We start from the raw sequence: 27,165 nt of genomic DNA, 5'->3' as shown, positions 1-27,165 counted from the left end.
GCTACAATGATTCATCATTTTTAATATAGAGGTTTTAAAATGTATTTATCAATCACCCTGAATAACTATTTCTCTTTTAAATGCACATTTAGGGTCTGTAGACTCTGTGTGACCCATAGGTGCTTATATAACTAAATGTGGGTATCTGAGTGTAAATGCGTGTTTATGATTTTTTATAATATATATATGTCTGTGGGTTGCATCTAACTCCTGTGTGTGCAATAGTGTTTTTCTTTCTGCTGAGGCTTACTTCTCCAGCCTATTGTTTGAGACAACAGATATAAGTTGCGATGGGAGAGGAGCGTCGGATTTGGTGTGTATCCCCCATTTCCAATTATAGATGGATCATTACAGACAGCGGAGTCCTGAGAAGCCAGACATCTGCTCCTCACATGAATGCACTCACCTCCTAGAGACCAGGCTGCCATCATGCTCTGGAAGCTCGTGGAGAATGTCAAGTACGAGGATATCTATGAGGTGAGCCGACACCCCCAGATGCATTTTAGAGCTTTGCAGACAGAGAATTTGAGCTTCTTGACACCCCAACTGATATATATTTTTAAGCGATTTAGTCGTAGATTTCCGGTTGCTTTTCTCAGCGTTCTTTAACTTTTAGAAAGACTGACTCTGGGAGACTTCGCTATTCTGAAAAAGAACTTTTAAGTTTGAAGTCTGGCAACTTTAATTTAGGAACTTTTTTTTTTTTCTTTTCTTTTTCTCTCTTCTCCTCCTCCCCCTAGGTTATGATGGGGAATGTGGTGCTACTTGATGTGGGTAAACTGTCAGAGAAAAACAGATTCAGTTGAAGGCAGGCGCTCTTCTCGTTTTGAGTATGGGAGAGAATTGGGTTTTCAAGCCTCTTTCATAACAGACTCAGGCTTTTAAGTTTTATTTTCAATAAAATTTCTGAAATTGTAACAAGCAAATCCAAGTGCAGGACTGAAAATTAGAGGGGGAGAGATAAAACAGACGGATACATGGATGGATAGATCACAGTATAAGGAGCCGTAGCCGACAATTTTTTATTATTATTATTATTATTATTATTGTTTTGTTTTCTTGTGTTTTGCTTATTTGCTGGTCAGTGGATCCAAAAAGAGATTGCAGATTCACTATGTTTGGGCACTTTTAACGAAATCTTCTGGCCAGGTTCTGTGCACTCGATTCTCCTGCGAGGCTAGCGCAACGCCTCTCGGGCTGGAGAAGTTGCGCGCCGCAGAGCCGGAGCCTGACGCCTCCGCGGGGCCCGACCGCGCTCACCCATGCCCTTTTCCATCTCGGGCTAGGGTTGACGCGGCGACAGCGAAGCTCCACGGCTAACGGGAGAGGCGGGCGTCCGGGCGGGACGCAGGGCGCGAGGCGGGACGGGGAGGGACGGCAGGCCGGGCCCGCGGAACCTTGTTCGGGGGAGGAATAGCTTGGGAGACCTCCAGTTGGGAGCGAGGGAAAAGGCCGAAGCGAAAGCTCGGAGGAGACGTCGAATGAGGGAAGAAGCAAGGCAGTAAAGCCTCCAAAAGGGCTTTTAGGGAACGGCCAACCGGAGTTAGGGAAGGGTGGGGGAGGTCGAAGCGGACGAGCGAGGCAGTGGAGATTTTAAAGAGGAAAAAGTTGGAGAGAAGAAGGCAGAAGAGAAGCACATTCCCAGGCAACAGGAACTGGGCAAAGCCCGGTTGGACCAAGCGTTTGTGTCGGGACGCAGAGGCTCCTAAAGGGCCGGGCAAGAAACCTGCAGCTCCAGGATGACTCTTGAAAGACCGGCCGGGAATCGCCTTGCGGATGTTAAAAGTGGGCGACTCGTCCAAGCCGCCGGCCGGCTTCTTTCCGAAGCCGCTTGCCCAGGGCTAACAAGACAGACTGGGGCTCCGACGAGAGTCCCGCGAGCAGCGCCCAGCGCCCGCGCCCAGTGTCCCTCAGTTCCTGCCATCCCTAAATCCTAATTTGGGTTGTGTTGTGAGAGACAGAGCGAGGGAGAAGAGAGAGGAAGAAAGAGATTCTTCTTTCTGTTGAATGATGATTGGGTTTTCCCTTTCCTCGTTATGATTGTGTATTGACTGTAGCAAAGAGACGCGCCTCTGCGCCTGGTGGGGTTTGTTTCGGTTCTGCCTCCTTTTCTTTCCTTAACAGGCGGGATAATAGTAAAGTCCAGGGCATTAGAACCATGAACACCCAAAGTAGACGTGATATTGGCAGGGCTGGGGCCACCGTGTAAATAGCTCTGGGTATAGGCAGAGGGATTAAAGTAATCAGAGTAACACTCGTTCTTTGATTATGAAAAATAAAAGGCTAAATGGGAAAGGAGGGAGGGAGAGAAGAAAAAAGGGAGGGAGAGAGGAAGAGGGAGGGGTGACATGAAGGGGGGAAAGAGGAGAGAAAGGGGGAGGGAGAAAAGAGAGGAGGAGAGAAAGAATATCGAGGGTGTTCCTGGGTGCCTAAATTTTATACTCAAAAACCAGGAGAACCCTCCGTTTGTTGGAAGGAGCCTATTTAAGTCTGGACTAGGGTTGAACTTTAACAGAAATGGCAGTCTGGCCAGTTGAACGGGTTCTTGAAACATCCAAAAAGGTTTTCTGTTGCCCCTGGCTTTGCCTTGAAAGGATAAGTTTAGTATACTTGAAGATTGATCGTGTATATTTTAAATGGAGGTAAAAATTGCAGGCTATCTGAACACTAAAGAGGAAAAGTCTGCCCAAGGATTAAAAGCCCCCATCCTTACCTCTGTTTAAAAAAAAAAAAAAAAACTCAGCATAATCTTTCACATTCAGTGAAAGTCTGCAAATGTCACCGTAAATAACTGTGCCCACCAATTTACTTCCCTCCAAATGAGGAGTCGATGCCTTTTTATTTTGGTTTTTAATCTGCTTCACACAAAGCATCCAGGGCGATCACTTCTTCCCATTAGGAAAGTCTCTCTGCTTATACAAGGATACCTACATTCTGAACAAGCCCTCAGTGCTGCTTTCTCTCACTGGCTTGTCCAAAGGAGCAGAGGCTGCCTTGCGCGTGTCCCGGCTCAGTTAATTGAAGTTCTGCCTCTTTCCTGCTAAACTTTTTCCCCAGTCTGCCTTTGCCAGCCCCCTCGTCTGATTACATCTAGTAATTCTCCACTGAATGAACGTCATTTACAATAGTAGGGGAGCTCTGCGCTCGCTGCTGCTTCACGCTCCATTTGTCCTCCATTCTCCCTTTAAAGTACTCGTGTAATATTAATAGTCATGAATATCAATTATTATGAGGCGGTGTAGGCAAGCGGAGGGAGGAAGGGGCGCCGGAGCAGTCTGAGCCCAGCTTCGGGTGGAAGAGGACTGCATCCCAAGCCCCGAAGAACCGCAGAAGAAAAGAGGCCAAAAACACAGCAAGACACAGATGAACGATTCTATCTGTGTGTGACAGGCATCGCGAATCTTGTTGGAGGGGGGTATTTTTTTTTTTTTTTTTTTGATGGCTTGTCCTGGAAACACCTCAAGCTCGGCTCTTGTGTCCAGTTTACTTCTCTACCGGACTCCTTGATTTAAAAAAAAAAAAAATCATTGTTTGATTTTGAGCAGTAACCAGGCTTTTTTTTCCAGATGTTAGTCCACACCTATTCATCCATGGTGAGTTTGGATTCACGTTGTACCAGAATTGCATGCTCTTTCCTCTCACTGTCTGTCTCTGCATCTCTGTATGTGTGTGTGTGTGTGTGTGTGTGTGTGTGTGTGTGTGTATCTCACTTTCTATCCCTCTGTCTTCCTTTGAGCGCCTTTGGCTTGGTAATTTAGCACCATAATTGGACGAGGCTGCAGCTGCTTCTCTCTGCATTGTGTGTTCTCCGTCTGAGCTCCATGAGTCAGCTGGGAGGGGGGGAGGCTGAACCAAAAACTTTTTATTTGCCATTGCAGTTTGGAAATTTAGGTGGCCCTTTCTGCAAAAAGAATCATGGGGACTTTACCATGGTATTAACACAAAGAAGAGGGAGAATCTTAAAGTGACCCCAATACGCCTCCCCCTTCTCTTTCACTTGGTTTACACTCCAAAAAAGAACCAAGAATAAGTTGTCTGGGTTTTTCCCCCCTCCCAACTTCAGGTTCTTCATTTTAACACCCTGAAGTATAATAATATTCAATATAGAAAAGCAAGCTAAGAAATAACTCCTGCAAACCACAACTCAACTTAATTTAACATGGGCTTAGGATATGATTTCAAATGAGATCCGTTTCAATCAAACAGTATTTAAGTTATTTAATTCCTCCTGGGGAGGGAGGGGTGATTGAGAACTCAGATCAGGCAGATTCTTCAGAGGTCTTGGAATCACCAGGTTGGGAAAGGGATTCCTGATCAGCCAGCTGCATTGCCAGTGATGGCAGAAGTTGGTTTTTAAACAGGGGAGCAGCACAGACATTTGAATTTCTATTTTGTTATGTTTGGATCTCTGGGAGAGTTAGGAAAAAAATAGCTTAAAACATGCAGAAGAGCAAACACTATATATGTAAGTCTCCTACTTTTAAAATTAAGACATTTAACTAATGTTCACACAGTTCCTTTACTCTCACCCCTCTGCCTGCTTTGCACTCCCAAAAGAAGGCTCAAATGTTGGTTAGTGGGTGATCCTCCTTTTCTTTCCTCCCCAAAGCCTCCCATTTGGAATTGCTGAAATCATGTGGCCCAGAGTCAACTTAGGGTCCAAGTTTCAGACTCCTGCTTCCCCTGTCCCTGGAAGGCTTACAGGAGTAGCCAGGCTTCTCCATTTGTCCCTTGTATTTTTTTTTCCTTTCTTTCTCTTTCTCTCTCTCTTCCTCTCTTCGCTCCCAGGACCGGCACGATGGCGTCCCGAGCCACAGCTCGAGGCTCTCTCAGCTGGGCTCGGTGTCCCAAGGACCTTACTCAAGCGCCCCGCCGCTGTCCCACACCCCGTCATCGGACTTCCAGCCGCCCTACTTCCCGCCTCCCTACCAGCCGCTCCCCTACCACCAGAGCCAGGATCCTTACTCCCACGTCAACGACCCCTACTCCCTGAACCCACTGCATCAACCCCAGCAGCACCCCTGGGGGCAACGGCAGCGGCAAGAAGTGGGTTCGGAAGCCGGCTCTCTCCTGCCTCAGCCTCGGGCCGCCTTGCCCCAACTCTCGGGCCTTGATCCTCGGAGGGACTACCACTCGGTCCGCCGGCCGGACGTGCTGCTTCATTCGGCTCACCACGGCCTGGATGCGGGCATGGGTGACAGCCTCTCCTTGCACGGCCTCGGCCATCCCGGTATGGAAGACGTCCAGGTAATTACAAACAAACAAGACAATAATAAATAACGAATGCCTCGGGACGGGGTAAGAGCAGGGGAGGGGCAGCTTTGTCTCCTTTGAAGGAAGTTGTTTTCATCTTTAGAACAGGACAAGCTGGACAGGACATATATAACCATGCACGTGTATATGTATATACACAGACAGCAGCAGTTTCTGGAGGTCTGTTTGTGAAAGCCAGAATCACTTGGAACTTAAATCAGGAAAGAGACAAAATATATGAGTTTTTATAGTTTAGGATCATTAAAATCAAAACTAATGTTCTTCTCTTGCCTCAGCTGCCCAACTCCTGCAAATTCTCTTCTTGCTTTGTGTGAGCAAGCTTGGCACACTACTTACCCCACCCCCACTATCACACCACTATGCACACCCCATAGTGGGCCTGTCCACTGACTTAGCAGGTGAAGACCTGGCTGCCTAGCATGAAAGTGCAAGGACTCCTTCTCTGTAGGGTCCAGAAGTTCCTGCTGGATTTGCAAAGATTTAACTCAGCATGACAATTCACATTGGAAGAAAGTCAGGAGCTGTTTGGTTAAGCCAGGTCTTGCTTTGAATTTCCCACAAAGTGCAGAGTCCTTTCCCAAGATAAGATTTCAGAGTCCTTATCCAAGGATTGAATATTTGTAGGGGACAGACACAGAAAGCCACAAATTGGTTTGGGAGTCTATGAGGACAGATACCATTTTGGAGATTCTTTTCACTTCTTGGTCCATTAAATGACTGTGACACAATATAATCCACCTTCCTCTTGGGTCCCGTTCCCCATTAATACTCTTCTCTCCCGAATGCCAATATCCCAGTTGAAAGGGTATCACGTGTTTATTTCTTAAAACAAAAGACTCAAAACACTCCCCCACCCACCATTCCATATGCAACCTACACAATGGAAACTGATTTGCAAATACTTGTTAAACTAAACAAAGAAACATCAAAGAAATGATTCCTAAAAACTGGGTGATTCTGAGAAGGTTCCCCTCCCCCATTTAAATAATCTACAGAAAAGATAAATATAGCTGAAGGGTATTTAATTGACACTTGGATCTCATTGGCATAGTTGTATATATTATACATCATTTTATACTTACATCTGAAGTAGACCAAAATGAAAAGGGAAAAAGAATAGGGTATGCCAATAGTTCTTTGCCTCATTGAAAACAATACAAAATGTGACAGCAACAAATGCTGTCTCTGTATGGTCTATGATGGCTTATTGTTTTAAAAGAAACTCGGTTATTTATTATTTAAGAAAAAAATTACCTGATTTATGGCTGGATTTACCCACTGTAATAAGAGTGATAGTTTGTTAATTTAACCAAGCTTGTCTATCCCTGTTTGGAGATATTGCTCATTTTGGAATATCACACGAGAAAGGAAATATATCATAGTTTTTTTTTTTTTAATGCATTGGGGTAACGTGTGTCTCAGGGGGAAAAGTTTTTAAATTAACCTTTCTGAGTATGGTTCAAAGTGCTGAATAATGAAAGTGGATCAACTCATCACCATTACTCTTGGTGGTGCTAACACCAGCCATGTTACTTCCACCCTGCTGGCCAAGGGGATTGGGCTCAGGCAATTGAATTTTTTTCCTCTAAAGAGGGAGCAGATTTCTTTGGAGTTACTTTTTTAGGGCCAGAATTGGGAGGTGTTTTGAGTATTTTTCAGAATATAAAGAGTGAGTGCAAAACAGAGTCAGATACATGAGCATTTCAGAAAATATCCTTATCAAAGCATGGGAAAGGATTTAGAGTGTTTGGGTGAACAGATCATTGTTGCTGTCTAGAATGGAGACTGCAGAGGTGGAGAAAGCTTAGAAAAGAGTCCTCTTATGCTCTCTGCTCCACCTGATTCCCTACCTGTTCCTTCTCCAGCTTCATCCCAGTCCATGGCCTGCAAGGTGTCCTGCAAGACCTTCTCAGGACAGCTCTCAGTACAGAGAAATTGCAGGGAATACACCCAGTGCTTGTCCTAAGGAAAATAAACAATCTGTGCAGGGATGGTCCCTATCTCATTCTCCATGACAGACCTCCTGTCTGAGATTGGCACAACACAGGGAAGGTGAAAAAGACAGAAGAGGCTGGGTACATAGGATCAGACACCCAAATCGAGACTGCAATTTGTCTGCTCCACTTCCAAGTTAGGGATCTGGAGTTTGGGAGCTTAAGTTCCACAGGCCTATCTGGATTTCAATATTCCTTGAAGCTACCTTCAGAATGGGTTGACTGCACCAGTCTGGTCTGTATTCCTCTAGTACTTAAAAGGGACAAGAGAATTCCTTGGCCTGTACCTCAGAGTCACTTGTTCTGTCTCAAAAGCCTGATGTTTATGTGTGTGCATGCCTCTGTGTGTGTGTGTGGGGGGGGCGGTTTATGGATACTTCCAGCCAAAGACCAGACAGACCTGGAGGGTATTGCCCAGGCCTGTGGGTCGAGGGTTGGGGGATGTTGTGTGACCCAAAGGCACACACGCAGGGCCACCGCCCTGTGAGAGAAGAGAAGGAGAGCTAATTAACCAAATGCTTCTAATATTTTTTTAAATGAAACTATAAAACCCTGTCAATTTCTATTTCAATTTACTCACTGGGGCTATTAAACTAGCAAATCGCTGTTTGGGTTCTGGGTATGCTACATTTCACCCATTGTGTGTGGGGAGGGTAGTGTTAAAAAAAAAAAAAACTCAAGAAAAATGGCTACAGAAAGACAGAAAAGGAGCAAGATGACACTTAGTTTTGGATTTGTTCAGTTGCCATGTACGCTCCTTCATCTTCACTTCTTTGCTCTCTACCCTTCAATCACCTCTACCACCCATGAACATAAACATAAAAAGATGTTACGTCAACCCCCCAACACACACACACACACACACACACACACACACACACACACACACACACACCCTTGTGTCTTAAAGCAACCCCTGGTATCACTTTTAACTAAAGAAGTCTAGTAATTACGAGTCTGAGTTGTTTTTCTGCGCTTCCGCATGCAGTCCTAATTAAATCTTTACGATCCTCCCTGTGACGATTAAGCGCCAGCATGCTGCGTGAATATCCTGTACAAAAACCCAGCAGGCGGCCGTAATTAGATAGAAAATCAGACAAGAGCCTTCTCATTAACTACCACAACTACCCCACGTCGCTGATGAGGCATATATACATATTTACGTACTAACGTGAGGGTGAGGTGTGGGGCTCACAGGTCCAGGCCCGTGAAAGCGAGGGTCTGCTCACACACAGAACAGGAGAGCGTCTCTGTCATGTGTGAACCCATCGATAGTGTAGACACTGTGCACATAGTAAACGGGGAAACGGGTATGGATGCGAGTCAGAGTGGCCAGGTCGCCTGAAGAGCTATGAACAAGTTATGCGATTTTTTTTTAACAGCATACTATTTCTTAAGTTGCACATGGCATGTTGCAACACGGAAAACAGTTCTTACAGAAAAATAACAATTTTCCTCACCTTTCTAAAAGCAGAAAGGTGACCATTAAAAATGAAAAGAAACAAATGACCCCCGATGATGAAATCATCCCATTTCCCAAGTGTTGCTTATTGGGGGTAGACAGTCTTTCTTATGGTGAATACACACCCTGTCTGGAGATGCAGGTGGGTGGGAGGTGCTGTGAAAAACAAAAACAAAAACAAAAACAAAAAATACCTCACTCCCAAGCCCTTTTCTTTATACTTCTCTATGAGTGGGTGACAAATTGGTCCAAACTTAGTTGAACATTTCAAAACGATCAAGCATTTATTTTCACTGGTATGCAGTTTGGGAGGAAACCTACTTTGGGACACTGGGATGTACAGCCAGACTCAGTTGCTGTACATCCTGACAGTAAGAAACTTGCTCCAACAACTATTTTTCCTCAGAAGTGCTGCCAATCCTCAGAGTTGGAACTTTCCTTTTCTGGGATAATACTGTGGCACAGAAGATGAATGCTCCTTGTGATTACCTAGGTGCTGACTGGGAGGATCCTGCACTTTATGTGTGTCTGTAGTTACTGTCTTCCTACCAGGTGTGCTACATGCTGGGAAGCAGCATCAGCAGAGTTGGGAGGGGGGAGTACATGGTGCAGGCTCCTTCAGGGATTGTCATTGTGCAGCAAGAATCTTACAGCTCACAGGAACATGTATAGACTGCCTTGGGTGTGCGGTCCTGGAGGCTTCCAAACATGTTCTTATGTGTTACTGTTTGCATTCCATTTCAAATTGCTCAGACTTTAATTAAAATCCCATAATGTAAACTATTATGTATTTGTAAAATACCTCGGGGTTAAGATGCACTGGGATAGAATGGAAAACAGAAATTGCTTTTAACTAATATTGGTGAAAATCTTTCAGCTGTTGCCAAATTTTCACACTTCATAAGAGCAAATAATATAAAGGTTTACATGTCTATGTAATATCTATGTTTTATATAATAACCAATGTTGCATCCCAGATGTCTCTCATAGTCTCCTTTTTCCTTTTCTTCCATTGGAAGAATTTATAATTTGGTGAATTTCATTTCTATGTCGATTTGGAGGTAATAATGATAATAATAAAACCTCCCTTTGTGTATTAATATAAATGGAAATATAAAAATTCCAGTTTAGAGTGACATGATTTATGTGTGCAATTCTTTAATATCCAGTCAATTTGAATAGTGATGTTTTTATATTCACAGTCAGTTGAAGATGCCAATAACAGCGGCATGAATCTATTGGACCAGTCTGTCATTAAAAAAGGTATGGAATATTCCTCCCAAAAGTAAGCAAAGTTTTCCTGTGCTTTAATGTCTTTATGATGAGCTTTCACTTTGGAGAAACTCAATATTTTATAAAATACAAATGTTTGTTCAGAATTATAGTACAATTTCAGGGAGTCTTCTTCCTTGAAATGTGGCCAGGAGGAGTGAAAACCACAGACACAAACCCCAATGAGAGAAACAGAGGGACATACAATTGCTATTTTTCTCATAATACATACAGTAGCCTTTCTAGATTTATCTTAAATAATTGAACTATCATAGTTTGTGGAATTGGCTAGGAAACACTGGTTTCAAGAATATACTATAATTGTTTCATCGATAACTGGAGTTTGCTGAGCTTAACTCTGCATCATTGAGGCAGCTTCTTTTTTCCTTGTTTTTGTTTTGATTTTTTTTTGTGGTAATTTTGTTCCCAGTTCTCTGTATTTTATTAGTTGTTTCTTATTATTATTCTTAATTGTGCCAAATGTGTTGCTAAATGTGCGCATCCTGAAAAGCTGAGACAGCCTATGCACGTATCTAAATCTTCCTACATATGCACTCATGATTTAGTGTGACTGTGGAATCACCCCATACTGTTAAAGGGCATGTGATATTAACAAATGTTTGCAGTCTCTTGTACAGCTGTAAGCAAAATAATTAACTAATTAAACTAATTAAATGTAATTACAATAACTCATTTCAGGCGTATTGCAGCTGCTTAATTTTTTCCCCTCTTCTCTGACAGTCACTGAGAGAATGCTTGGCGATTAGTGTGGCTGCCGAAAGGCCTGAATGTCACTCACATGCCACAAATTTAGGAGTTTGAATGTGTAAACAGTGCAATCTTTAATTATCACAGGAACTGGTATTTGGAAACAGTTTTAACTACTGTAACCCTTTCTTATGGATGCTCCAGAAAGCCTGCCTTATGTTTCATGTTAACATCCCCAGTTTCAAGTCATTTATGATTTACTTGGAGTCATCTGACATTCACAAAAATAGTTAAAAGGAGAGATGCTCTAGAAAGTAATCAATCCATCTAGTCAAATTGGGAAAATAGAAGGATTGCAGGATAAAGGGGAGGTATTCTGTTTTCTTTTACAAAGGTAATAACTATATAGCTCTGAGAGGTAGGCAAAGGAAGCAATATTTGATATGATGCCATTTGGCTTGGGAATGGATATCCTGAAGAATTGTAATGTGTGTGTGTGTGTGTGTGTGTGTGTGTGTGTGTGTGTGTGTTTTGGGGGGGGGGTAGTGGTGGCTATTTCAGAGTTGCTCCAAGCATCTCTTTTTTTGTTGTTTAGATAATATCATTTCAGTTTTTAATGCCAGCTTTTGGGTTCACTAAGGTATTCAGCATTGGTGCTTAGACTTGCAACTGTGCTGACAGCTCACTTTCACCATTTCCTCTTGGGTCCTCTCTTTTGGTTAATTGCTGGTTGATTGGGGTGGGTTAAAGGAGGAGTTTCTTCATTGCCTTTTTTTTTTTTAAATTTCCATTTTGTTTTCTTTTATTTCCCCCTCCCTTTTCATGGAAAGTTAGAACCACTGAGCTCAGGGTTCTGTATCCTAGCAACATCATTTGGCTGGCAGTGGGACATGCCCAGCATATGACCAATCAGAAATGTTATTAATAATCAGGCCAATAAAAATATTTGAAACATAGCTTGTCTAACAAAATGAAGCTGAAAATATTCTAAAATGTATGATGCTTTGGTTGCATACTTGTATATGTTTTTTAGGGAAATGTGAATATTTATGTAGAAGATTATCTACATAAGAATAAGAAAAGAAAATATTGACAAAAGTTGCTGGTTATGTTTTTGGAAACACTGGAGTACTTTTTATATCCCCCAAAAGATTTAAAAAAGGTACAACTTAAAACATTGAAGTAGCACCCAGTTATTTTAATTGATTCAGGGGGAATGTTATGAATGTGAATGTTAGGTCAATTCCATTATTTGATATTTGAGATATTTGCTTTATTACTTGAAGAAAATATCCTAATAACTTTTTATCTTTGAAGAGCCATAGGCAAAATAGGAATAAGTGGTTTGTTTATTTTTCTAACTCACCACGAGCCACTTAAAATAAACTTGTGGATTCATTAGCCCCTTCCCTGCCCTCTGGTCTTCTAATATTGCCTACCCTCCTCCTCATACCCACCTGAGTAAGGGATGTCTCTATAAGATTAATTGTATAAAAAAAAGGTGAGGAAGTTTTCTGAACCGAATATTCTAAATTTCAACAACTGGCAGGGGACTTAGTTGCTTAATTTATTTTCTAATGGGCTTTTAGATTTAAAAAAAATCTACCTCATTAATAAAAGGGCAGCAACTGGTCTGGGTTTGAGTGTTTCTGCCTGTTTATGAAGCCATAAGACTTGGGCATAAAGGATGTATTTCTCTATTTTTATGTCTCTCTCTCTCTCATTCCAATTATGGCAAAGCACCTACTAAAATTTAAGCAGTCTTTTTTTTTTTTTTTTAAACCTGTGTTGATATCACCCCGTAGATTATAGGCTCCCTCTCTTGTTATGTTTGCTATCTGGGCTTAGCTGACATTTCTGAAGTAATTTAGTTAAGAGGAAATGAGTTGTTCCCAGTAGAGAGAGCAAACGAGTGGAGTGAAGGTAGCCAGCGTGATAAATGGCTCTTTCATTTGAAGATCTCCAGAGCTCGTTTACGGCTAATTTTCTGTATTGGCCCCCTTTGAGCTATTAATGCAATCGGCAGGGACCGTGGCCCCTCTCCTCTTAGCTGCCCCATTAGAGCTCCCATTAAGCTGCCTAGTCTCAACTCCATGGCAGGAGTGGGGGGGGGGGGAGTAATGAAAGGTGCTTTTTAAACTCTCCTAATCTAAACCGGCAGAGGGTGGTTAATACGATTTGAAGGGGGCTGGTCAATGAGCAATCAATAAAGTAATAATGAGAAGGATTCGCTACATTAACAGTCTAAAAATCCAACGAGACATTAAAAAATCATTCTTAACTCTCAGTTCCATTAAGATTAGGAATGGGTGGGGTACCCAGCTAATATAAATGATCATTGCCACCATAATATAACTTAACTAAAAAAGACTTACTTACATTTTAAGAAAAAGTTTTGGTAGAGAAACAGATTTTTTGACACCTTAGACAGCAGAAAATATGCTGGAGATTTCTTGGAAAGGCTAGTGTGGCTGGAGTCCAAGGTTCAAATGCTGTGACTGTGGGGCATTTTTATTGGTCTTAGGGATATCCTGTTTGGTTAGTTTCAGTTCAACCTCCATTCTATCCTATTTTTCCCCGTTAGTTCTGGCCCCTTCCCCACATAAACACTTTGATTCGTGTGGATTTTCTTAGGGAGGAGGGACAAGAGAAACTGCCAAATCTGAATTCCAATGGAGTTTTTAGAGATTATTCCTTCTTGCCTAGAAGGTAAAAATCACAAAAGTCTGTCAGAGTCCCTTAAAGATTTGAATTTTCCCTCAAATAAAGAGGTTTGCATTTCCGGGGCTGACTTTGGATCCCTATAATAGCTATGTATCAAACAGAGACCCTGAGATACATTTCAGTCGCCCATGGAGGAACAGAGTTCCTAGAATTTCAAAACTGAAAAGGTAAGACACTCTTGTGCTCTCCTCCAAGTGTGGAAACCCCACAAATACAGAGACAGAAAGAAGAAAAATTACTGTCTAAAGGTTCTACACATCAAGTAAGTGAAGAGACCCAACTCAGTTTTCAGCTTCATAGATTCTGTCCCAAAATCTTGCCAGCACTGGATGTTTGTAGGTTTTTATATTACAGCTTTTTTGGCAGGAGAATTCTTTCTTTTCTTTTTCTTTCCATGATTTCAGTGCTCACATTTATACAAGTGCTATACATGTGGAGTAAAATTTAGTGCTCAGGTGATGGGTAGTGATGTAAATGTGAAGAAAGGATTCTCTGCTGGCATGAAGTAATTATTTCACTTTTAGGGGCCATGATAAACCAATGCTAAGCCTCTTGGTTGCTTTCCAAGGTAGTTTACATACCTAAGTCAGAGCCCTTTTCAAAGCAAATCAACCCTTCAATCTGTAAAATAGGTTAATTTCTTCTCTTCTTCCCACCAGTGGATCTTGAGAAACAAAGTTCTCAAAGCTATAATTTCATACTTGTTTAAAAACTTGAGATTAAGAGCTAACCCATTGACACTTTAGCTCTGTATAGTCCACTAATGAAGAATATTTCCTCTATAATCATTTTACTTTCCTCTATCTTAAAACTTTGTAGTCACTCTAAGGAAGCACTGAGCTGTTTTTAACCTTATTTTTTTCTTCTTCCCAGCATAATGCAGAGGAAGAAGGAGGGGAATGACTTTTGTGTGTGTAAAATCCAGAAGTTGGCCTTGCCATCCAACTGAGAACTGAAGAGGGAAAAACCCTACTTTTAATGTATGCACAGAAAATTGTAAACATGTAAAGAACCTAAAGCTTCATGCTGAGTTTTGCTATGCTCCATTTCCTTACCATTTCCTGCTGTCGCTTTAAACCTATCTCAGTCATCACTAGGTTCTGTGAGCAGGAACAGTGTGCTCATAATTACTAACAAATCAACCGGGCCCTGTTGCTCTCTGGGTTTATTGATAAGCTGGAGAAAAGCAGAAGAAAAAGAGCAAAAATAATAAAATACTGGGTTAATCAGCTGAGGTACACAGGTGTGAGAGTGGAGAAGAAAGTAGAAAATTGTGGAACTATGGACATAGATGAAAATTGTGACAAGGAATGTATAGAATCTAGCCCAGAGGAGCAATAGTATGCCAGGATAGGAGAGAGGTTTAGAACCTGAGGATACAGAGTAGAGTGTAGGAATATAATTTGTAAACTTAAATCAGAAAATGGAAATATAATCTAATCACATTTGCTCACATTTTAATTTGTGTGGAGGGGGGCAGGGAGAAGCTCCTCTAAGACTGCATATGGTGATAGAAACTGGCTGGATTAGGGGTATTTACCTGATAATATATATGCAGAGAGGTATAGCCCAAGGGAGGGAGTAATATACATTCCCCAAAGGAAACTGGTCTTGTCAGGTTAGTCAGGCAATTAACAATAGTGAAATTAGAGGGCAGGTTATAAAGTGTCTCTAAAGTCTTGGTTTTTCAAGAAATCTGTCATCTGGGGCTTCAAGAAGTAGGTACAGTTCCAGTGTTCAGGAGATATTTGGTTATCCAATGCAGAAGCAGGAATTGCACTGCGTGTTTTCAGTTTAGTGGAGATTTCTTTGTTGTTAAAATATCCTAAGTAATATTTAGGGATGAAAATATTGCTGAATATCAAAGGTGAGCTTTTTATAAAATTTATTTTTAAAGTTCTCATCATGTTAAAACTACAAAGAATCATATATATTGGGGGGTCAATTTTTTCCAGCTATAACTTATGTTAATTCCCATAATTGCAATTTTTTCTAGTACCTTTAAATATGAATCCAAAATATAGGAATCATCAATGCTATGAAAAATAAGATTAAAACAGATGTGGATATTGTGTAGAAGAATTAATGGCAGGGTGTTTCCAGCTCAAACATCCATCTATGTTAAACGACTTTAATTTCAGATTTTATTCAAATCTGATAAATACACTTTGACTTTTTGTTGCTTCACTCTCAACCAAGAAGCAGATTCACTAATGAGAACATATGGGAAATCACAAAGAAGAAAGTCCCCTTTGTAGTGTTTCCACTACTCCGTGACAGGGCAGAAGATGCACCCTGGTACCTAACATCATTCATCCATCTGGAACAAGGTTTTGGGCACTGTGGACAGGCCAAGAGATCTTATATGTCTGCCAAGAAGTAGCAATTCAGAGCTTTCATCTACCCACCATAGGAAAACTCTTTTCCACAAGGTATTTGTAAAAGGCCAAATGCAATTCATAGTATATAACAGAAATGGGACCTGCCTATTTCTAGGAGTCTCTAAACAATCATGAAAGTCTGAATAGTGGAATCTGTGGTAGAAAGAATACACTGTTACAAAAACACTGTCTTCATTAGTGTATTTCATACAAGGGAAGTTATACATTTTGTTTGATATATGGAGTTCTAGACTGTAGCTGGTATAAAAAATGTATATTTTTACCCTGTCAGTGTTACAGGGTGAGCTTTATCAAAAAGGTAGAGTGGAAACAACTTTTTTTTTCCATACTAGATGCATGTTTCAATACCTTCCCTAAACTAGTGAACCAAAAATATTATGCAGATTTGTATTATATCTTCCACTGGGGCTTCACATCCCAATGGAAGAAGCTAAGGTGTAGGGCAGATCAGAAAACCCTTGCCCAGTGGCTCCTGGGGTTCCTGAAAGAAAATGGGCTGGAGTAGTGTAGAAGTCCAAAGGGCAAGACTTTCAGGCAACTGGGAGGTTGGCTATTCACTGCTTCTCATTCCCCACTTTCTAATCCCACTGAGCTCAGCCTCTTCCTGACGTGCAGATGACAATGAAACACAATTAAACAGAAATACAGGCTGGAGAGGCTGAATGCACCAGCGTAGCAGTGGCAACCAGCTGTCAGCTCTTATTAACTTCTGCATAAAACATACCTTGAGTGCGGTTTGTTATCAATTACTTGCCGAAATGAAACAACTGGGGCAAGGCAAGACCGCTGCTCATATGAATTACAGTGATTGGTTGATTGATCAGGGCACCTGTTGTAAATCATAAGTGCCTCAAACAATCACCAGCCAGTGCTTTAATTTGTAAACAAAATTCATGTCACTTTGGAATTGCTTTCACTGGAGATGAGCATTTGGGTTCATTTCTAAATGAATCTGTGGCTGTTATTATATAGGAAAGAATGGGGCCCACTTTTGAGATGAGCAGCTCTTTGGGGCCTAACTTCTCAGCTCAGTGGAATTGCCTGTCTTTTCTTGGGGATAGCATCTGACAGATCCATTCTCCTGATTCTACTTGGTTATGACCATTGATTTGGGACCTATAAGAGAGGAGGAAGGAGTTTCCATAAAGACCATTTGTATTACCATTTTATATCATTGAATTGCCATAATATCTTCAGCTTTAGCGCCAAATGAATTAGGCGTTATTATTCTCAGGTGACAGATGAGGAAACAGAGAAGTTTAGTGAGGTGTCCACAGTCACACCACTAGCACTGGACAGAATAGGTTTTGCTTCGTTTCACACCAGATCCAAGCACTGAGTTGAGTATTTTCCCTGATACACGTGGTAAGCGGGGCTATAGTAAGCGAGTCAGGTGTCTACACACTTGGGGGTAAGTTTACAAGGAGAGAAGGCTTTTCTGTTTGTTCCTAGCACACTGAATGCACCGCAGCCCCACTGGAACAAACATTTCCTCCCCCAGAGTTTCACCTGTGTTCTTATGCAATGTGTTCTCATGCAATGACACATTCTATCAACCGGTCACCAGGATTGAAACCCGGTCACCTTTATGGCATTTTTTTTTTTCTTTCTTTCTAGTTCCGGTTCCTCCCAAATCTGTGACTTCTCTAATGATGAATAAAGATGGCTTCTTGGGAGGCATGTCTGTCAACACCGGCGAGGTGTTTTGCTCTGTCCCGGGTCGCTTGTCTCTCCTCAGTTCAACTTCAAAGTACAAAGTAACTGTGGGAGAAGTTCAGAGGCGGCTCTCCCCCCCTGAATGCCTCAATGCATCTCTCCTGGGCGGCGTCCTCAGAAGGTAAAAAAAAAAAAAAAAAAAAAATACCAGTGTCTATTGGGGTGTGGGAGAGAAGGCTCCTGTGAAACCGCGGGGCAGGCCAACGCGGTTGCCTAGCAACTGGGCGATCGGAGTGTAGTCCCTGCGTGGAGCGTGCGGAGAGCTCTGGCCGCCACGTGCTCCTAGTTGCGCGCATTGACGCCGCCGCCCTCCCCACCACGCTGCCCCCACCTTCGGGGCGCACCGCGCACGCGCAGCGTCGCTCTCCCGCCGATTTTTCCGCCCAGGGAACCTTCCACTTTCCCTGCTGGAGCCTGGCTCCGCCCCCTCCTGTCCGAGCCGCTAGGACCTCCAGAGTGCTCTCTATTAGGAGAATGACACCGCCACACACACACTCTCACACTCAACCTACACAAACACACTGATGTAAAACGGAAGTTTCATAAAGAAACTCTCTTCATACTTTCCCTATACTCTTGATATTTCTGTTTTGTTGTAAAATACAGTTAGCTACCAGCTACGTTTCGTTTCACAGCCCACTAATGCATTGTGCTCCGCAGATTGAAAAAAAAAAAAAAACTCTTTGAGATTCTTGACTCCTTACTTTAATAACTCCACCGTCAATAATAACCACTTTAGACGTATTCATACTGTAACTTGCGCCATTTAGGGGCTTCCCAATATTCCAACCCATAAACTGAATCCTTCTTGTAGAAATAGAAGAGATAGATGGCTTAAAGATTTAAAGTCTTCCCTAAAGGCCTTGCTAGTGCCTAAACTCTTTGGCACTGTCACCCACTTGAAAGTGACTTTGTAAGACACAAAACTTTCGCTGTATTGGGAATTGACCCCAGGGGCGCTTATCTGAGCTAGATCCCCACCTTTTTTTTTTATTATTTTATTTTATTTATTTATTGAGACAGGAGCTTGCTAAATTGTTAAGGCCTCACTAAGTTGCTGAAACTGGCCTTTAATTTACCATTTTCCCGCTTCAGCCTCCTGAGTTGCTGGGATTACAGGCATGGGCCACCAAGCCTGCTTAATGAGACAAAACCTTCCTAGTGAGCCCATTTTAGGGGTTGACAGTTCCTTTCTTTTGTAAAGTGACTGTGTGAGTAGTACATCAAGGGGCAGTCCGTGGTGACTGGGGTTTTTCTTTTATTTTTGCCCAGTCTTTAGCACATACAAGCCTCGGGAGATATTAAGGAAGGCCAGTGTGGGACCCAAGAACTTTCTTATTTCTTGCTCTGGTTCAATTTTCAAAAATGAGTCCTTTGACCTTCAGACTGGGGAAGTTTTCATCACCCCCAAATGTGTGTATGAAACAGATGCACAAAGAGACAATATAAAGTGCTTGTCATACAACAAACTCTGAAAAGTGTTACTTTTTCTGTTGTTATAATGATCATCATCATTATTTACATCAGTCTTCCTCCTAAAACAACTTTGTTTTACTGAAACTTTTGACTCTTCCTTAGAGAGCTCACTGTGCCTTCACCTTCCTGAACCACCTGACACTTCTCAGGAAGGTTGCTCTTGCTCCTGAACTGCTCTCCTCACTGACTCCTTGACAATAAATGAACCTGTGTGTGTGTGTGTGTATGTGTGTGCACTCGCATGTGCAATTTTTACCTTCTCTGGACCCACAACCTACATCTTAATTATTCCCATCTGGTATCATTTTTTCCTCACAAGATAAAAAAAGCGAGAAAATGAGTCTTTTTTTATACTCTGTATTGCAGAAATTAAGCAAACCTCAGCAAACTATCAGCAAATAAGCAAAAGAAAGGGGGTGGGTGCTAACCTCAAGTTAAAACCTCTTCAAGCTCCACTGGGCTTTAGATTGCTAAGTCTAAACTTTGTTTCAGGAACACTCTGAGGTTAATCAGAATGTTAATTCTTGCAATTTCAGAGCCAAATCGAAAAATGGGGGGAGATCTTTGCGAGAAAGGCTAGAAAAAATCGGTTTGAATTTACCCGCGGGCAGGCGCAAAGCAGCAAATGTCACGTTACTCACCTCCCTGGTGGAAGGTAAGCAAGATGTGTGGCCATTTCAAGAAGTGACTGAGCTTAACTGTCGACTGGAGGTTGACATTTTACATGTTTCATGATTAACTGGAAATCATTGCGATCGTTGTGCCCTTATGAGTTGGATGTCAAGCGGCTGCTTGAGAGAAGTTCAAAGGTCCTTTTACTTAGAGGGCACCAGCAGTTGCAGAGAGGCCAAGGGACATATATATAAAGGTCCCTGTGCTCTTAAGAGTGATCAGATCCAGCCTCCAAGACACCACAGGAATCTCCTTGGTTGCCACTGGTGTCTGAAACACCTTCTGTATGAACTCCTGAAAGAGTAACTCTGAATGCAGCAATCCATAGCCCTTCTTCTTTTCCAGATATACCTCTGTATTGTCACTGCTAGAAAACACATTGCATACATGATCCCTAATGGTTATTTGAAACTTCATGTCACTCCCAAGACTCCATCTCTTACTTACCACCTGGGACTTATTGAAATATTGATAGCTTAATAAAGCCAATGATGCCCAAGATAAAATTAGGAAGGGGCATTGAGAAAACACAGAGGAGAGTCAGCGTGATCTTCCATGTAGATTTGTTAATTGAGAAGTAAATAGCCATAAGTGTAGAAGACATCTCTAATTTGCTCATAGGTTTACTTTGGGGATGATATTTATGGTATGATATTATGGTATATGATCATCTACATAGTCTAGAACAAGAATATCTGCATTTGAATTTATGAGATGGAAAACAGGAAATATAGCCAGATGATCTTAACAGAGGAAGAAGTAGACTTTTCTCTAGAATCTAGCTTTTTGGTCATTTTTTCCTCCATTTTTTTATTGATAAAATCTTATGACACTCCTGTAGTGAGTTGATTTTTGGAGGAGGGAATCTTAGAATATTTAAACAGCAACCATAAAGTCATCAAGGCTGTAGGCCTTGCACTTTGCCATCTTTAAGGCAAAGTAGCTTGGCCCAGACAAACCCTCCAGAGGCAGTAGTCACCAAATTCCAAGCCACACTTATTAGCAGTTGACTCTTAGCCTGGGGGTTTCACATTTTGCCCTTCAGGGAATTGCTAGTATCACTATCTTCATTTTGAAAAACAGTCAAATACCCTTTGCCCAAGACAGAGATTTTCAAGAAGGGAGGAAACTGGAAATCCCACTGAAATTTCAGTACTTGGTTGGCAGTTTTCAGTTTGAATCCTGGTAAGCACCATGCCTGAAGTCCTTTGTTGTTATTATGATAATGATGATTAAAAGTAAGTCGTGCTCCTTAAAAATAATGTAGCTATGGGATCATGTTTGTGATCTTTCCTGCTTGAACCCCTAAGGCTATGATTTAAAGGGTAATAATGCCTTATTCGAAAGGGACTTTCTTATAAGCTCTGGAATACTTTAGATGTCCTGGTTTTCTCTATTTGCATCCGTGTGCAATAGAAAGTCTTTAAGCTGGAATATATGATGACGGAAACCTCTAAAGGCAAGAAACCTGAAGGCTATATTCTTTAATATTTGCGAATATTTACACACGTGGATTTGTTTATACATATTAGTTTTTAATAAGGAATTTTCCTAATACAATTATAGGAGATGGTGGTAACTTAAATTTTATTTAAAGTAGGTGTGACTGATGCTTTAGAAAGAAGGCAGGGGAGGGGAATCTGGCTTGTATATTCAACCAATTGTCTATAGATTGAGTTGGAAGGTGGCTCTTGAATTTATTGACATACCTTTCTTTTAAGACTAAATGAGTAGGAGACCCCATAGCTATTCAGGGAATGTCTGCCTAGGATTTGGCTCAGGAAAAGCAGGAAAGATTGCCAAGTGTAAAGTTTGTACTCTCAACTTTCATTACAACTGGAGAATCCTCTTTGCTTTGGGCATCTTGTCTCTTGATTGCCTTTGCTCCTAACACCTGGCCTCTACTGGCCATACTAACAGTTGACTAGGGTGTGGCTTCTGCCCTTGAGATGTTTAGGAACTGGCTGCTAATTCTCTGCTACTATGTTTTCAGGAGAAGCTGTTCATTTAGCTCGGGATTTTGGGTACATTTGCGAAACAGAGTTTCCTGCTAAAGCTGTCTCTGAGTATTTGAATCGGCAGCACACCGACCCCAGTGACCTGCACTCCCGAAAGAACATGCTGCTGGCCACCAAGTGAGTGTCCCAAATGCTTTCTATCCCGTTGACTTCTACCCTGCTGGGCCACCAGCTTGGGAAGAGGCAGTAGGGAGCTGCGCAGACCTTCCTCTATGGGGCCATAATGGAGCTCCTTGAAGGCTGTGGTGAGCTGTAGCTGGCTAGGAAGCTGTCCCAGCCTCCACCAGGTGGACAGAGTTGATGAGCTATCTCTCCTCAATCCTCTTCTTTATATCCAAGTCCGGCTTTTAACAATTCTCTTCTACAAGCCTGGGGATGTCAGGCAGACCTTTGTCAGCTGGGTCTTTTTTCAGTTCTTCCCTGCATCCCTGGGTGCATATTTCTCCCTGGGTTTCACATCTATCTCCCTGTCATACCCGTATAGCCATGTGTGCTTGCTTAGGGTGTCTATGTGTCACCCACGTGTAACCATCTCTACCCACAGCTCTAATTACTACGTTTCCAACGTTGCTGTTTGTCATCTTCCAGACTTGTAAAATTTACTACAACTCCAGAGGGGAAAATAGTAAATCTCTGGCTAAATTTAGGTCTAGAGCTCATTTGAACTTTTACAGTGGGTTTTCTATTTATTTGATTTACTCCTGTCTTTGGCTTCGGTGTCATATTGTCGGTGTTTTATGGCCAGCTCAGGCCTGCAGTGGGCGGCGCTGCGTGTGCCCGCCCGAACGTTTCTCTAGCAGGCGCGGCCTAAACAGCGGCGCTCATTTATTTAGTGCTCGAGGACGCGGTTTGTTCCGTTGACAGCGTAATTTAAAGAAATATATGGAAGGCTGAAAAATCATTTGCTCAAATTTGTCCAGATGTTTTTGAGACGTGATTGGAATTTGATTGCCCCTTTCCGCAGGGTCAAAAAATATTAATGTCCCAGAACTTTAATTGCTTACAGACCCTGGTTTGGGGCTTTGAAGATTTAAAATGTTTGACTCTAAGCATTTGTTCTTCCCAGTACAGAATTTCCTTTTTGGCACTTTGGTAATGAGTACAAACTTAAGGAAAGACTTTAACCATCTCTCCCAATGATCAAAACTTGGCACCCACCCTCTTTTTATAAGGTTTTCCTCTGATGTACCAACTAACAATGTATAGATATTTGCCAGTAGATTGCCCTGCTACCCCTTGCCTGGTGTCTGGTTGTGTGTGTGTTTGGGGGGGGGGAGTTGTTCTTGATTTTTTTTTTTTAAGGAAGGACACTTTTAGGGGAAAATAAAACTCAAACCAAAATATGCAAGTCAGATAATGGGATTCCACAAAAGACTCTATTTCCCTAAGGGATGTTTGTGACTCTTCCTCTCTTGAAATCTTGTGGCTTTCTTAGGCCTAGGGTGCTTTTTAACCTGGGGCATCATGGACTCGCCTAGGGATCTTTTCCAAGCTATGTATGCATGGAATCACTGGATGGGGACTAGGAGCCTGTAGTTGAACCCCACACGTGATTCCAAGGAATCTCTGGCTTAAGAACTGCTCCACTCAGGAGGGAGGAGTTACCTATTTCTTACTAGTTATAAGGAGTTATGGGTACATTTCCCATGGAGGCATCAGAGGGTGTTCTCTATCCACCAGCCTAAAACCAGTGTTTTAGCTACTTCCAGTGGATGAGATAGGAGGTCACCTGCAAAAGTGACAACACTCTGGGAAAATGATACCTCAGGATCCTTCAAACCCAATAGCCTGCCCTGTTTACCTACTGTCTAGGTCAGGTGTATCTCTCAGGTCATCCCAGTGGGGGTCTAGGAGTAGATTTGCTGTAGATTTGTTTCTCTTGAGACCCCCACAGACCCATAGGCTGGGTGGAGGCAAGTTGCCAAGAGAAGTCAAGCAATCTGTGAAAGGCTGTGGCCTGTGGGATGCTGTGCTTCTGCCTGCCAGCAGAGCCAAGCCATATGACTTCAGGGCTAATACCCTCCCTTCCACCTCTTATATTAAAAATTTCTCAAATAAGCTCAATCTATAGTTAGGCACGCAGGATTTCTAAGACTAGGAGACTTCTCAAAATTGTAGGTGCCTTAAGGAAATAAAAACCTTCAACAAATAAAAATCTATTCTCCCTAGTGTCTTAGTCTACCTTTCGGTTTTATTTAAACTATGTGTGAATCCTTTTATATTGACAACAATCCTGTTATACAGAGATTTTTAGTAGCCCACACTTGCAGAAAAGAAAAGGGAACAAACAATTTTTAAAAAGAGGGAAGAAAATATTCTGCTCCTTAAATACTGCAGGTAAACAAGTTTGTGCTTTGAATGAAATCAGCATTCTCTCCTAGAATAAACAGTTTCTTGCCCTGGGCCATGCAAGGCTCTAGCAATCTGCTTCAGTGCCAGGGACAGGCTTGTGGCCAGGGGCCTAAATCTTTCAGGGCTTTTTGTGCCTGATCACCAAGAGGTTGGAGAGGCAGGAGAGAGGAGGGGAAAATGGCTTAAAAGAAATACCAGGTAAAAGCTCAAAAGTATTGAATATTCAAAATCCAAAGCTAAAGCACACAGAATTTCCCACAGCAGAATCTGTGCGGTCCTGGAGTGGAGAAAGACTGAAAAAGTGTGTGTGTGTGTGGGGGGGGGGAGGCAAAGCTTGGTGGTGGAAGGGGTGCATTACCTCCTCACCCCCGCTTTCCTTCCAGTCCCAGCTGCTCAACAAGGGAGTGCACTGGGAAAGGAAACAGAGCGGAATCGCACACATTAGCCTCGCTCTTTGGTGACCGGACGCCTCTGGGCTTGTGTGAGCGTCTCCTTTCTAATGCCAATGACAACGACACTGAGGGTGATTTTCTGTTCCTCCCCCTACCCCTCTGCAGGCAACTTTGTAAAGAATTTACGGATCTGCTGGCACAAGACCGGACGCCAATAGGGAACAGCCGGCCCAGTCCCATCCTGGAACCGGGCATCCAGAGCTGCCTCACGCACTTCAGCCTCATCACGCACGGTTTCGGCGCCCCGGCCATTTGCGCGGCGCTCACGGCCCTTCAGAACTATCTCACCGAGGCGCTCAAAGGCATGGACAAGATGTTCTTGAACAACACCACAACTAACAGGCACACGTCTGGGGAAGGCCCAGGTAGTAAAACTGGCGACAAGGAGGAGAAACACAGGAAATGAAAAAAAAAAAATTAAAAAAGAAGGAAAAAATGTTTTAAATACAAAAGGAAAACAAAAAATTAATTTTAGCTTTAAAATATTGGATTGGCTTTGGAAGAATTATATTAGGTAGAATACACATACAATCAAAATTAAAAAAAAAAAGAAAGCTAAATAACTTAAAAAAAAACTGAGGCATACAACGGAGCAACAATATCGGTTCTCAGTGTCAATTTCAAGATATACACTTGGAGACAACCGTCCGGATTTTCCACTTCGGTTCTTTCGAGCTTAGTAATACTGATAATAAAACTATGATTTTACACCCCCTCCCTTTGGAAAATAAACATAAGACTAAACACGAGAAACGCTAACTTATTGGAAGAAAATCGGAGAAACGTTGGTGTCAGAGCTTTGAGAGCTGGTTGACTGAGACGCACGAACTTTTTAATTTTTAATTTTTTTTTTTTAAGGAAACTTGCAGTCCCCGCCCTCCATCTCACCTGATCCCTTTTCTACGTTGCCCTCCCTTCCTCACACAGTTACGGGAATTTTCTGGGATGGAAATGAGTGTGATTAACCCTTTTGAGTTGTTTCAGTCCCTTTAATACCCCAGCCCCACCCCGCGTTCTTAAGGGTGCCCAACTCCCTGTCGGTTGGCATAACTAGGGAGGGCATGGGCGGGCGGGGCGGGCAGCCTGCCCAGATGCAGGCGGAGGCTGCAGCTTTTGGTACCGGCCGGCAGAGTAGATTTTCCGCGCCTGAGGAAAATCCGGACCAAAAAGTTGATTCAGACTCATCATCAGTTCCTTTCAGAAATGTTACTAGTTCCCAGCCTTGCCAGCATCTGCATACAGAGAATCTTGCATTTGTTATAATATTTGTGTCATCTACCAATTTTAAGAACTATAGTAAAAAATATGAATACTTTGATTAGTATGTAATTCCTTCGGAGGGGTATGTACCATTTCATTCTCTTCTGTTTTCCAAAGCTTTGCCCGCATGGTTTATGAGCTTCTTCAAAGAGGACTTGGGCTTCCTACACAATCTATAAGGTACTGAGAAAAAAAATCCGATCCCTTTTTAATCAAAGCCTGTATGTCAGAATTCTGCACTTCTTTAAAGAAGCTCAAAGGGAATACTTTAGAAAGTGGCCAATATGATGGAAGCAGCTTTGAATCTCCTTGTTAACATACCTCAACACTAGAATTCCTGCGCGGGGAGGGGGGTGCAAAACGAATTTTAAGGGAAAAGAGTAAGGGTTCTTGCAAAACCTTATATTCTAACAGTATTGACCTCACTTAAAATGGATTCGATCTCCCTGGGCTCTTTGGTGATTGCTGTTTTAGTGGGGAAAAGAAATAGTTTTGCACGCAGAGGTGAGAAAGAGGGTGGTACAAGCTCCCGTGTTACTGCAACAATTGCTTTCTTACAAGATGCTTTATGAATGAGGCATTTTCCCTCCCAGACGTGCACTTGTTTTGGCATATGATGATAAAATAATGCAGAATGAAAGGAGATGTATTTCAGCTTCGAATTTTACCGTCTGGATACACTGTGACTATTCCCAGTGGATAAAGTTTCATGCATTTAATGTTTCTCAATTCTAGCAGCCCAGCTCCTTTCTCCAGCTCTATCTTAGTATTATCATTAAATAAAATCTGGAATCCATTGTTGCATCTTCCTAAAAGCAGTGAAAAATCCCCTGGGGATAGTAGTGGATGAGATAGGTCTCTAAATTTAGTGAAGGTACAAGCTCCTCGTTTAAACAAAGTAGTTAGGACCTTTGCAACAGCCCTGGAAGATAAAGATCCAGATGTTATTCTGAGGGACTTACAAATAGGATCCATTCAAATCTCTTGGACTCTTCAGTTTTGCAACTCTCTACCCTGCCTTGGGGCCAGTGGGAAGGGTTGGGATCTTAGAAACCTGCGGAGAGCTTAGTTCAGAGTGAGGTGGAGATTTAGGGAGCTGGCCCAAGCAACGGGTACACACCCCAGCTCCTACCCCTTGCTCCTTTTGGGGCCTGTGGGTCTGCAGTGCCCAGTCCTAGACTGAGTTGAAAGGAGCACAAAGGCCGGGAACAAGACCATATGGAAAGTGTAGACACTCATCTTTGCCCTGTTCAGAAGCCCGTGCCTTTGACTGAGAGCCTGGACACTTGCATTAGATGTGTTCTGATTGCACAAGGCCGGGAGAAATCACACTGAAAACCATCGTCTCCTTTCCTTGCAGGGCAACGCGCCCCACGCGTGTGA

General features: G+C 42.4%; 1 protein-coding gene across 5 annotated transcripts; it reads left to right on the top strand.

The window, feature by feature from the left end:
• The first annotated feature begins 396 nt into the window (after positions 1 to 396).
• Tfap2b (transcription factor AP-2 beta) lies at positions 397 to 27,165 on the top strand. Of its 5 annotated transcripts, none has more exons than XM_026400891.2 (8): positions 397 to 477; positions 4,789 to 5,247; positions 9,933 to 9,993; positions 17,454 to 17,673; positions 19,565 to 19,683; positions 21,694 to 21,835; positions 24,628 to 24,887; positions 27,143 to 27,165. In XM_026400891.2, exons 1-8 carry the CDS (start codon positions 397 to 399, stop codon positions 27,163 to 27,165), a joined length of 1,365 nt encoding a protein of 454 aa, XP_026256676.1. The 5 variants fall into 5 exon arrangements, with proteins under 5 accessions (XP_026256676.1, XP_026256675.1, XP_026256677.1 ...); XM_026400892.2 differs by lacking the exon at positions 27,143 to 27,165 and adding an exon at positions 6,072 to 6,086 and having other exon boundaries at positions 430 to 477; positions 4,789 to 5,230; positions 9,943 to 9,993; positions 24,628 to 24,928; XM_026400895.2 differs by lacking the exons at positions 397 to 477; positions 27,143 to 27,165 and adding exons at positions 3,567 to 3,593; positions 6,072 to 6,086 and having other exon boundaries at positions 4,789 to 5,230; positions 9,943 to 9,993; positions 24,628 to 24,928.

Source organism: Urocitellus parryii, chromosome 8 (assembly GCF_045843805.1).
Source record: "Urocitellus parryii isolate mUroPar1 chromosome 8, mUroPar1.hap1, whole genome shotgun sequence".
Classification (NCBI taxonomy): Eukaryota; Metazoa; Chordata; class Mammalia; order Rodentia; family Sciuridae; genus Urocitellus; species Urocitellus parryii.
Note: the sequence above shows the minus strand (reverse complement) of the source record. Positions and strands in the feature narration are given on the sequence as shown.